We start from the raw sequence: 13103 nt of genomic DNA on the forward strand, positions 1-13103 counted from the left end.
TTGATGGATTATCTATTCTTGTCTTTTGATTGTTGTTTTGATGATATCTTGTTTGGATTTGGCCAATCTAGATGAGAGATTGAGCTCTTGACTCTTTCATGTCTTTGATTAGAGTTAGGATTTGAAGCTTTACACAATCAAAGTTCCTATGGACTTCTTAAGAATAATAGGATAGTGTGTAGCTCAAGTGTTTGATAAAATTCCTCTTAGAACTTTGGATGCTTGAAGGCACTCCTAAGTCAAAGAAGCCTTAGTACACAAGGTAGAAAAGGACTAAGACAACACACTCTTGAATAGACAATATCCTAGCAATCCTAATCCATGACCGTAGACACTCACTATGCAATATTCATGAACACTATCCAATCCCTACCCCTTTTACATATTCCCAAAATCACTTTTACTTTACTACTCTCTTGCACTCAAACCAACCNGAAGAGGCTAGGATCAACAGGTTTCTGAACAATTGGATGTTTGATAAGACTCCGAGATACCCTTATTTCAGGTACATTTTAGGGTGTTTTATCGCGTCTATAGCATCCTTATTTGGTAAATCATATGCGTAAATGCTTGAAAATTACTAACTGATGCACAGAAGCTACTTATAGCTCAAAGGAAGTAAAACAGGAGCCCCGGGAGCAAATAGGACCAAAAGATAAACTTAAAGAGCAAACCAGGCAAAAGCGGAGCCCCGGAGGACCAAACTGGGAGGCCACACGCGTGTGAGCAAGCGTGGAAACTTTCCAGAAGCTCCCCACGCACGCTCACACGCGTGTGAGAGGCGTGGAGGCGTGATGCGCGAATTTTAGCTAGGGTTGTCATTTCGGAGACTATTTAAACCCCTTTGATGAATTTCCAAAGGAGGATTCCAGAATTTTAGTTTTCCCTTTTCTTAGTTTTTCCTTTGGAGAACTTTCTCCATTTTTCTTAGTTTTTAGATAAGATCAATCTCCATTGTAGAAGACAACAAGCTTGGATTGAAGATCTTCTTCTATCTAGGTGATCTCTATTTCATTTCTATAATTTTAGCTATCTTGTTCTTGGATTAAATTAGCTTTTGCTTGCATTTCATATCATGAGTAGCTAATTTAGTCTAGGGATTTGGAGTCTGTGATTGAATATTGCTTTTGTGATGATCTTATTTCTATATCTTGGATCTATGAGTTTGTGTTGATGGATTATCTATTCTTGTCTTTTGATTGTTGTTTTGATGATATCTTGTTTGGATTTGGCCAATCTAGATGAGAGATTGAGCTCTTGACTCTTTCATGTCTTTGATTAGAGTTAGGATTTGAAGCTTTACACAATCAAAGTTCCTATGGACTTCTTAAGAATAATAGGATAGTGTGTAGCTCAAGTGTTTGATAAAATTCCTCTTAGAACTTTGGATGCTTGAAGGCACTCCTAAGTCAAAGAAGCCTTAGTACACAAGGTAGAAAAGGACTAAGACAACACACTCTTGAATAGACAATATCCTAGCAATCCTAATCCATGACCGTAGACACTCACTATGCAATATTCATGAACACTATCCAATCCCTACCCCTTTTACATATTCCCAAAATCACTTTTACTTTACTACTCTCTTGCACTCAAACCAACCAATGAACTACTCTCACTCACAAATCACCCTTCACCACACTCGAGTCCTATGCATGATCCAATCAAGTAAACTCCCGAACGTTTGACACACCTCCACGTCCCTCCTTCGAGACCGACACTCGGGGAGTCACAGACTTTCCGTTTTAACATAAATATCTTTTGACATCTCAACCCTACTCACAAAACTCCAATGTCAAAATGGCGCCGTTGCCGGGGAGGGCAATAGGTTGTCATATGTTTTTGTTTATTTTGATTGCATGAATGCTAGATTTGAGAAATGTTAATCCATTCCACTTAATCTTGTTTTATTATTACTTGTTTTTGCTACTAACCCAATTGACTACTTCTAGTCAATTGTGGAAATTTTCGTTTCGTTGACAATTTTACTAGGTGAATGCACACGAGAGCAAAAGGAAATCAAGGTTTACTACCCTACATTCCTGAAATTAATAGAGCAACTAGAAGGAAAAATACCCAAGGATCACTAATGGCTTCATCAAGCGCAATAAGAAACCCACAAGGAAGAGGCACAGCAGTACCAAATCCACCCCCAGTTCCAATCAATCCACAAGTACCGATTAACCATGAAGAACCAATCATTGAAGAACCGCAAGCTAACAGAGCAAATAATCAAGAGAACATTCATGAAGAGGAATATTATGGAAACCCTCAAGAACCACAAAGATCAATTGCAGATTACATGACTCCAGATTTTAACATGCACAACTCGATCTATGTACCTCCAATGGAGAATGTCAACTTTCACGTGCATCCAACTATTCTCGCACTGGTTCAGAACAGTCAATACTCGGGATTACCATCTGAAGATCCCAATGCACACATCACAAGGTTTATACAAGCATGTGGGATGTACAGACAAGAAGGCGTTAGCGAGGAAATAGTTCGACTTAAATTATTCCCATTTTCAGTTATAGGAGAGGCAGCACGATGGTTGGAAAGCCAAGACGACAATCATTTCAGAATGTGGCAACAGTTGCATCGTGAATTCATGAACGAGTTCTTTCCCATTACAAAAACTATGAGGATTAGAAGGCTGATACAAGAATTCAAACAAGGAAGACTTGAAAGTTTGGGAGAGGCTTGGCGAAGATTTAAAGTTCTTAAAAGGCAATGCCCACAAGATCTGATGCACCCATGGGATATGATTAGCTCATTCTATGGAGGGTTGACGGATGAAGGAAAAATGTCGCTTGACTCATCCTCCAGCGGTGCCTTTGTCTCCCTAGCTTTGCAAGAGGCTGAGGAACTAATCGAGAGAATATCTAAAAACACATCCTGTTGGTATGAACGAAGAGGAGATCATGGAGGAATTTATGAAGTTGATAATCGAGTGGCAAGTGAGGCCAAAATCGAAGCAATGAATCACGAAATCAAAAAGCTACAGGCTATGGTAGAAAGAATGGAAGGAAAACCCAAGCCTTGCATGGCATTGGCACTTTATTGTAATATCTATGGAGGACCTCATGACACTAATATTTGCACTTCTACGTCTGCATCTGAACAAGTCGAGGCGATAGATTATCAAAGGAACTCCAACTTCAATGCTTACGGACAAAACCAAAGATCAAACAACAATTGGAAACAGGGAGAGAGTTGGAACAATAGCCACAATGACGGATATCAAGCGCAAAGACAATACAACTATGGACAGAAGCCTGCATATGGACAAAATGACAAGAACAGACTAATGTACAATCAAAACCAAGGAAATGGAAATCAAATGACCCAGTTCAGGCCACAATACGACTCTCAACTTGATTTTACTCAACAGAGAAGGGATGACATCCGTGAGGTAGATGAAAGACTTACAAGGACGATCATGGAACTCAAAAATGATCGGGCAAATCTGAAACAAAAAATTACTCAAGAGATTAGGCAAGAAATTTCTAGTCTTCGCCAAGAGTCTAAGGCTACACTAAAGACAATTGAGAATCAAATCTCTCAGATGTTTAAGATGATGTCAGATCGACACTACGGACAACTCCCAAGCAACACTGAAAACAACCCGAAAGAGAGAGTCAACGCCATTGATGCCAAAGAAGAAACACATGAGAAATGTGATCCAATGGATGCTATCTGTGGAACTTGCCAATGTAAGGTAGACGACCAAAGAAACAAGACTACCTCTTGTAGTCTTAATCTTGAATTAAAAAATGCGAATAGTTCATGCACCATATCAATGAAGGAACGCAAGGAGGAAACCACTTCGGAAGAAGGCCTGAAAGAAAAGGAACTACCAAGAGACAACATCAAAAGCTCAAAAGAAGAGGAAACAGCTCGAGAAGGTAAATTTAAAGCTTTTATTCGAAAATTCTTCAATAGCAAAGAATGCCGTGAGTTGTTTGAGAATGACATTTGTGATAATTTTACATGTTTAAGCCAAGAATCTTCGGCTTGTTTGACTGAGGGAAACCCCAGAAAGAAGGGTGACCCTAGAGCTTTATTAATCCCTTGTTCTATACAGAACATGGAACCTAGAAACGCTCTTGCTGATCTTGGTGCTTCTATCAATGTCACGTCTTTAAATCTTTTTGAAAAGTTGAAATTACCACGTTTGAAACCGACGAGGCTGACTCTACGTTTAGCTTACGGAACCACACGGTATCCTGAAGGCTTAGCGGAAGATGTTCTAGTAAGAGTAGGAAAATTTCTTGTGCCTGTCAATTTTATTGTTTGTAAGATGGGAGATGATGATCCCCATGAATCCTTAATTCTTGGAAGACCATTTCTGACTACTTGTCGTGCACGAATAGATGTTAGTTCAGGAGAAATTACCCTGAGATTCGAAGGACAAGCCACGAATGATGACAAGGAGAAGGCAAAAGAAGGAGCTGATGACGATGAAAGGGCGAAGGTCAAATCAAAGGTGAAACCAAAACCGAAGCGGAGGAACGATAAGCTTACTTGGAAAAACACATGGGTACCAAAATGCTTCTTACCCACCACCAAGGAATATGGCTGAATTCAAACCAAGGTATAATGCGTCTAGCCAATGACGTANTCTGATGCACCCATGGGATATGATTAGCTCATTCTATGGAGGGTTGACGGATGAAGGAAAAATGTCGCTTGACTCATCCTCCAGCGGTGCCTTTGTCTCCCTAGCTTTGCAAGAGGCTGAGGAACTAATCGAGAGAATATCTAAAAACACATCCTGTTGGTATGAACGAAGAGGAGATCATGGAGGAATTTATGAAGTTGATAATCGAGTGGCAAGTGAGGCCAAAATCGAAGCAATGAATCACGAAATCAAAAAGCTACAGGCTATGGTAGAAAGAATGGAAGGAAAACCCAAGCCTTGCATGGCATTGGCACTTTATTGTAATATCTATGGAGGACCTCATGACACTAATATTTGCACTTCTACGTCTGCATCTGAACAAGTCGAGGCGATAGATTATCAAAGGAACTCCAACTTCAATGCTTACGGACAAAACCAAAGATCAAACAACAATTGGAAACAGGGAGAGAGTTGGAACAATAGCCACAATGACGGATATCAAGCGCAAAGACAATACAACTATGGACAGAAGCCTGCATATGGACAAAATGACAAGAACAGACTAATGTACAATCAAAACCAAGGAAATGGAAATCAAATGACCCAGTTCAGGCCACAATACGACTCTCAACTTGATTTTACTCAACAGAGAAGGGATGACATCCGTGAGGTAGATGAAAGACTTACAAGGACGATCATGGAACTCAAAAATGATCGGGCAAATCTGAAACAAAAAATTACTCAAGAGATTAGGCAAGAAATTTCTAGTCTTCGCCAAGAGTCTAAGGCTACACTAAAGACAATTGAGAATCAAATCTCTCAGATGTTTAAGATGATGTCAGATCGACACTACGGACAACTCCCAAGCAACACTGAAAACAACCCGAAAGAGAGAGTCAACGCCATTGATGCCAAAGAAGAAACACATGAGAAATGTGATCCAATGGATGCTATCTGTGGAACTTGCCAATGTAAGGTAGACGACCAAAGAAACAAGACTACCTCTTGTAGTCTTAATCTTGAATTAAAAAATGCGAATAGTTCATGCACCATATCAATGAAGGAACGCAAGGAGGAAACCACTTCGGAAGAAGGCCTGAAAGAAAAGGAACTACCAAGAGACAACATCAAAAGCTCAAAAGAAGAGGAAACAGCTCGAGAAGGTAAATTTAAAGCTTTTATTCGAAAATTCTTCAATAGCAAAGAATGCCGTGAGTTGTTTGAGAATGACATTTGTGATAATTTTACATGTTTAAGCCAAGAATCTTCGGCTTGTTTGACTGAGGGAAACCCCAGAAAGAAGGGTGACCCTAGAGCTTTATTAATCCCTTGTTCTATACAGAACATGGAACCTAGAAACGCTCTTGCTGATCTTGGTGCTTCTATCAATGTCACGTCTTTAAATCTTTTTGAAAAGTTGAAATTACCACGTTTGAAACCGACGAGGCTGACTCTACGTTTAGCTTACGGAACCACACGGTATCCTGAAGGCTTAGCGGAAGATGTTCTAGTAAGAGTAGGAAAATTTCTTGTGCCTGTCAATTTTATTGTTTGTAAGATGGGAGATGATGATCCCCATGAATCCTTAATTCTTGGAAGACCATTTCTGACTACTTGTCGTGCACGAATAGATGTTAGTTCAGGAGAAATTACCCTGAGATTCGAAGGACAAGCCACGAATGATGACAAGGAGAAGGCAAAAGAAGGAGCTGATGACGATGAAAGGGCGAAGGTCAAATCAAAGGTGAAACCAAAACCGAAGCGGAGGAACGATAAGCTTACTTGGAAAAACACATGGGTACCAAAATGCTTCTTACCCACCACCAAGGAATATGGCTGAATTCAAACCAAGGTATAATGCGTCTAGCCAATGACGTAAACCGTGGCGCTACAGGTATAATGCGTCTAGCCAATGACGTAAACCGTGGCGCTACTTGGGAGGCAACCCAAGCCAATGACGTAAACCGTGGCGCTACTTGGGAGGCAACCCAAGATTTTGACGTAAACCGTGGCGCTACTTGGGAGGCAACCCAAGATTTTAATAAAATGCTTTACATTATTGGGGAGGCAACCCAAGATTTTAATAAAATGCTTTACATTATTGTTATACTTTCCTTTTTAATGTTTTTGTTCTAATAAATTGCTACAATCATATGGAACCATGTTTTGAGGACTCATTTGTAGGATTCGAGACTAGAAATTGCTTTGGAAGAGCTTAAATTGGATATAGGTATGAGAGGCAAGGCCAAAAATCAGAAGAAAACGATGCAGTGGACCTACACGATGCTCACACGTGTGTAGCCGTGCGTGGGAACGAGGCAGTAGCCTCCCACGCACGCTCACATGTGTGTTGCCATGCGTGGGAGCGAGGCAGAGAGCTCCCACGCACGGTCACACGAGTGTGACCGGCGTGGAGGCCCCTACGGGTTTAAAACCCTTGTTCGGCCATCCCACCTTATTTTGCTCCCAAAATCAATTTTTCTCTTCTCCTCTCCACGCAAGGAAGAACCAAACTCAAGGTTTGAACATACTTCTCACTTTTTACCATTCAAAGAAGATTAAAACATCAACATCAAGGTAATCTTTCATCTTTTTGACTCTTTATCCTTGAATATTCATGAGTTTGAAAGAGTTTGAATGTAAAATTTATTCTACAATGCCTTGCATGATTTTGAATGATTTTGAATGATTAAATTGGTTATAATGCTTCATAGAACTATCCTTTGATGTTTTCTTTCATTATTGATGGTTACATTGATGGATTGTTGTATATTCTTGAACTTCAAGTGTGAACACCATTGATGAACAAATGGGTTTGTTAGATTTCTTGTTGAAATTATGAAATTGATGCTTGAATTGATGAATAAACTTGTTATAGAACTATTATATGTCATCAATTTGACTTTTCACATGCTACATTGCCCAAATTGAATTTTCAATTTCAAAACCCTAATTTTGAATTTGGGGAAGAAGATGAAGTTGACTTTTTGAAATTCTTGACTTTTGTAGTTGACTTCTTATTTGACTATCAAATTGATATATCTTATGATGAATTTATGCATGTGTGTGATAATGGAATGATATTGTTGATATTCTTATGCTTGATCTGTCCAAAATATAGGGGAAACTATGGCGAAATTTTCAAAAATTCTTAGCCCTATATGTTTGAAATCCATTATCTTGACAAGGAACTTTACACATATATAATGGTGACTTATTCAAAGCCAATTACCATGAATGATAATTTCTGTTAGGAACATCATGTAATAGGTTTTGATGATACCAACTGTTAAGTAAGAATCCCCAAGTCTCGATACATAGGCAAAACAATGTAAGTTCGATAAGTAAACTAAGAGCGAAAATACAACCGGGTAATTTGAGCTCAACTCGGGAAATATTTAAGCTTAAGGTAAACTTGTTTGAACAACTTAGAAGTTTTCGTGTTGTAAGCAAACAGATAGATCAGAAGCAGGCACGAGACAACTCTGGAGGAATAAGGGTCTACGAGACATCAACTAAGTCTCGAGACACAAGCCAAGTTCGAGAGGTAAGGACCTCTCGATATACCTATCGAGTTCGAGACGTAAAGAATATTCGAGAGATAGACCTCTCGATACATGGGATTGAAACATCAAGTGGTCGAGATATCTTTTATGGTCTCAATAAACCGGCACTTCTCCAAGAGGGTGAATGTTAGTCAACATGTGCAGATAAAATACTCTAAGTTTAGAGAAGAAGAATATCATGGAGATAAAATATTGAAGAGGTGCTGAGCGGGAGGTTTCAAAATAGACGGAAGTGGATGACACGTCAGATTTCCATCACAAACGGTCAAGAAGTGCACCAATCCTGAAGTGGTCAGATTCCCCAAACAAGGAATGATGGGAACATAAAAAGAGTAACTTTATCCAAAAGAAGCAAGTGAAGCATGAACTCAAGAAAGTGGAATATGGAATATTCACTACAAAACAAAAGGCTCAAGTTACAAGACCACTACTCCATGAAAAATGCTGAAATTGTGCAAAGACCCATGTTCGGCGTGGGAGACCAATTTCAAACGGAATAGTTTTCCCTCCAACGGAACTATTCTTCTACTCTCATATATAAGGACGTAAAGACACAGAAGAAACAGGGGTTGTGAAAGAGGTCAAGAGGTTAACAAGAGGTGTCCGTTAAAAACGTTCCAGTGCAAAGTGCTTAACTTGGAATATCACCCTGATATTCAATACAGCGAGAGAACACATCTTAGTGTTCGAAGAGAGTTACAAAGCTAAACTGTTATACATCCAGAAGGTGACCAAAGCTGCTCTACATCGAAGTTGATTCAACGATAGCTTGTGGTCAGATTGGAGTCTGTTACATTCAACTGTGACAACCAAAAACACCTTGCTTTGGATTAAGCAAGAGAGGTGGAGTAACCTGGCAGCTGTCCGAGTGAAAGAAACCTGAGGCTTGACGCGGGCTTGGTGATCAAAGGTCAAGTGCTCGAGAGGTGGAGTAGCTGGAAGCGGGGAGAAAGACCTTGGAGAGGCGGAGTAACCTGGGAGCTGTCTTGTGAAGATCCTGAGGCTTGACGCGGGCTTGGTGATCAAAGGTCAAGTGCTCGAGAGGTGGAGTAACAAGAAGCGGGGCGAAAAACCTGAGGCTTGAGGCGGGCTTCGTGATCAAAGCTCAAGCGCTCGATATTGTACTAAATAAGGGAAGTTTTTAGTGCAATCCTTCCAGGGAGTTTCTGGAAGAAGAGTGGAAGTAGGCGGGTTGGCCGAACCACTTAAAAATCTCTCTTGCATTTACTTACTGTTTTTATCTCTCGCTAACCTCTCGATTGCACTGCATATAAACGCACCTCTCGAACTAACTCAAACTCGTGCTAACTAAAAGGGGATAACATTTCCGCTGCGCATAAAACTTTGTCTTCACCTCGTGAGGTATCGAACCTAAACATCCTAAGTTCAATACACACGAGAGGTCGAAAAGATTTGCAAAATCTTATACAAGTCTATTCACCCCCCCTCTAGACTTGTACCCCATCCCCTTGGGACCAACAATTGGTATCAGAGCAAGTTCTCTGATCGATATAAACCTTTGTTTATATTGCCTAGAGATCCTTCTTTGAAAAATCTTCTTAAATATTTTCAAAGCACGAGATAACTTTTCAATATGGACAGCATGTTGTCGAGACATCTTCTCTTTGATCTTAGCAGGTTTGACGACTGGAAAACACGCATGCTTGCGTACTTATCAGCCCTCCATGATGAGATGGCCGAGGTTATAACTTCTGGACCAGTCAAGATCCTAATGGTTAATACGGCTGCAGTTCAAACCCAAGAAACACCAAAGTACATCCCAAAACTTAGGGAAGAATGGACCAGTGATGATAGGAAGAGAAACAACCTGGACAATATTGCCAAGGATATTCTCTTCAGAGCTATAGACGAAACCATCTTTCCAAAAGTAAGAAAGTGCAAAACGGCAAAAGAGGTATGGGATACTTTGATGTTAATTGGTGAAGGTGACGAACAGGAAAAGGAAAACAAGCTCACCGTGGCCATGAAGAAGTTCGAAGACTTCAATTGCAAATCCACCCTTCACCACACTCGAATCTTATGCATGATCCAATCAAGTAAACTCCCGAACGTTTGACACACCTCCACGTCCCTCCTTCGAGACTGACACTCGGGGAGTCACAGACTTTCCGTTTTATCATAAATATCTTTTGACGAATCAACCCCTACACAATACTGCATCCTTGTCATCAAAAGCATCGAATATGTCGATGTTGGGTTGATGGTTGGTGCAAACCACAGTTTTACCTGTATCCACTGTGTTCCTCACTGTTCTCATCACTATTGCAGCAGCTCTAGCATCTAGCCCCGAGGTTGGCTCGTCCATAAATATTATCGACGGGTTAGCCACAAGCTCAACAGCAATTGTGAGCCGCTTTCGCTGCTCAATCGAGAGACCATTAACTCCAGGCAGTCCAACTAGTGCCTCTCTCAATGAGGTGAGCTCCACAAGGTCCATTACCTCTTCAATGAACATCTGCAGATCAAACAATTTATTCACTTTTAGTTTATCTTAAGCATCCAATATTTCCTAAACCATAGAAGAAGTAAAAAGCTACTAAATTCCACCTCTTGGGTTGCAGTGTCGATTTCAGGAGGTAAACGAAGCCAGGCAGAATACACCAGAGATTCATATACAGTTACATGAGGTGAATGGATATCTGTTTGCTCGCAATAGCCTGCTATTCGAGAAAATGTTTCTTGCTTCTTTGGATATCCCGATATAGTGATGCTTCCTTCTATATATCCACCGGTTTTCCTACCGGCCAAGACATCCATCAATGTGGTTTTTCCAGCCCCACTTATGCCCATTAGAGCAGTCAGAACTCCTGGTCTGAAAGCACCATTTATCCCTTTCAGAAGTACCAGCTTATCTTCAGTAAGACCTTGAGCTTTCATTTCCTGAAGATACATGTAAGCAAGCAATCAGTTTCAACATTGTTAGGATCAAGGGCTTACCACTACACCAAAAGACTTGACCTTTTAAGCCCTCTACTGACACTCCCAACTCTTGATGACAATGACCTGGAAGATACACTTCTCCTTACAACATTTCCCTTCTCTGCATATTATCCACTGAAACCATGAATTCTAATCCCTAAGATTTAAGTAAACCAAAGTGAGACTATGAGTTCAAACCCACCAGAAGTGCTTCCTCCTTTTAGCTCTAATTCAATAGGCCCCCCACTTCTACAATTAGGATTCTCATTTGAACTCATATGCATATTTTTACAAACAGGTTGTGAGCAAGAATATCAAAATTGCAGTCAAATCAGTACATCTACAGAAGTTTTGTTCAATATTTACCATTAAATACTAGGAGAAAAAACACACAATAACAAACAATTAATCAAATAAACAATAACCAAAATTTCTAAAATATTAAAAAAAATATATATATATATAAAATAAAAAATAAACGAAAAAAAGTACCTGGCGAGCAGGCGCGATTCCGGCGGTGAAGCAGGAAGTCGAGGCAATGCCGGCGGCGAGGGCAGCAGGGGCGACGGCGTGAGGAGACGGCGGGTAGTGGCTGTGTCGACGGCGTGAGGCGACGGCGGCTAGTGGTTGAGTCAACGGCGTGAGGCGACGGCGGCTTCTCCTCGCGGCGATGGTGGGCTTTGCGGCGACGGCGGCTTCTCCTCGCAGCGATGGTGGGCTTCGCGGCGACGGCGACGGCGGCTTCCTTCGGCGACGACGGATGGACGAAAGACGACGACAAGTTTTGAAGCGGAAGACGGAAGACGTCGGCTGTAATTTTGAATCCCTAATTTTGAAGCACGACGTCGACAGTCTACTGTACTACTTTCGCCTCTCCCTCAACTGCTTCCTGCTAATAAGAAAACTACACATTTTTCAGAAACAAGTACTTAAAATGGACCATCTATCCATTATGAATGAATAAATTCAAGAAAACCCGAATAACCTGTTGTTTAACTTCTTCGCCCATTTCTGTTATTAAGTGCAGCTCTAATCTGAAGATGTATGCTTAGTGAGGAAGGGAGAAGCAGAAACTGAATTTATACCACAAAAAATGAGAGTATAAAGGGGTGGACGGTGGGATTATTGGCAAAAAAGCTAAGTATCTGGGATGGATTGANCTCACTTTCAGCAATTTCACATGACCAAACAGCGTATGAAAGGCATGGTGCATAAGCTGGTCGAAAAGTCTCTACCTAAGTTGATTTATGCACCAAAAAGGCCTAAAACCTTTGCTAGCATTCCTTATAATTATCAAACGAACAATGGCTACATTGCGCCTAGGCCTGGAATAATGGGCACAAGGTATAAATGGATGCCTAAACTCACTAACCCACCAGGACCCAAAGTTTGGGTACCTAAACTTGCTTGATTTCCTTGCAGGACACCAGGGACGTGTGGTTCATTGACAGTGGATGTTCGAGACATATGACTGGAAATCTAACACTGCTTGAGAACATCCAACCTATCGAAGGTCCCTTGGTGACATTTGGCGACAACGAGAAGAAGGGGCGCACAAGAGCTGTTGGTGAAATCCAAAAGAATGAGCTGGTTATTAAAGGAGTGTCCTACGTTGAGGGGCTCAAGTTCAATCTCCTTAGTACAAGCCAGTTCTGTGACAAGGGCCACAAAGTTGTCTTCACCAAAAGCAAATGTCAGATTATGAACGAGGAATCTCTCGAAGTCGTCTTGGAAGCAGCAAGGAAAGGAAACATGTACATAGTGGATTGGAGGTCTGCAAAACCATCCCTATGTATGCTAGCAAGGAGCAAGGAAGATTTATGCTGGGATTGGCATAGTAAGCTTAGTCATCTGAACTTTAAAACTATCAACAAGCTTACTAAGAGGAACTTAGTGGAAGGACTGCCCAAAGTGACGTTTCGAAAGGATAAAATCTGTGAGGCATGTCAACGTTGCAAACAGATCAAATCCTC

At 40.9% G+C, this 13103-nt stretch overlaps 1 protein-coding gene and 1 long non-coding RNA gene across 2 annotated transcripts; both read right to left on the bottom strand.

The window, feature by feature from the left end:
- Positions 1–10348: 10348 nt before the first annotated feature.
- LOC115995945 (pleiotropic drug resistance protein 1-like) lies at positions 10349–11414 on the bottom strand. The gene is made up of 4 exons (XM_031235093.1): positions 11333–11414; positions 11190–11251; positions 10759–11091; positions 10349–10666 (listed from the first exon to the last, which is right to left on the bottom strand). Exons 1-4 carry the CDS (start codon positions 11412–11414, stop codon positions 10349–10351), a joined length of 795 nt encoding a protein of 264 aa, XP_031090953.1.
- Positions 11415–11982: 568 nt separating this feature from the next.
- Positions 11983–12283, bottom strand: LOC116033980. Its single transcript, XR_004100947.1, has 2 exons — positions 12116–12283; positions 11983–12019 (listed from the first exon to the last, which is right to left on the bottom strand). It is a non-coding gene; the product is annotated as an uncharacterized LOC116033980 (long non-coding RNA).
- Positions 12284–13103: the final 820 nt, after the last annotated feature.

The sequence above is a fragment of the Ipomoea triloba genome, chromosome 11 (assembly GCF_003576645.1).
Source record: "Ipomoea triloba cultivar NCNSP0323 chromosome 11, ASM357664v1".
Lineage (NCBI taxonomy): Eukaryota > Viridiplantae > Streptophyta > Magnoliopsida > Solanales > Convolvulaceae > Ipomoea > Ipomoea triloba.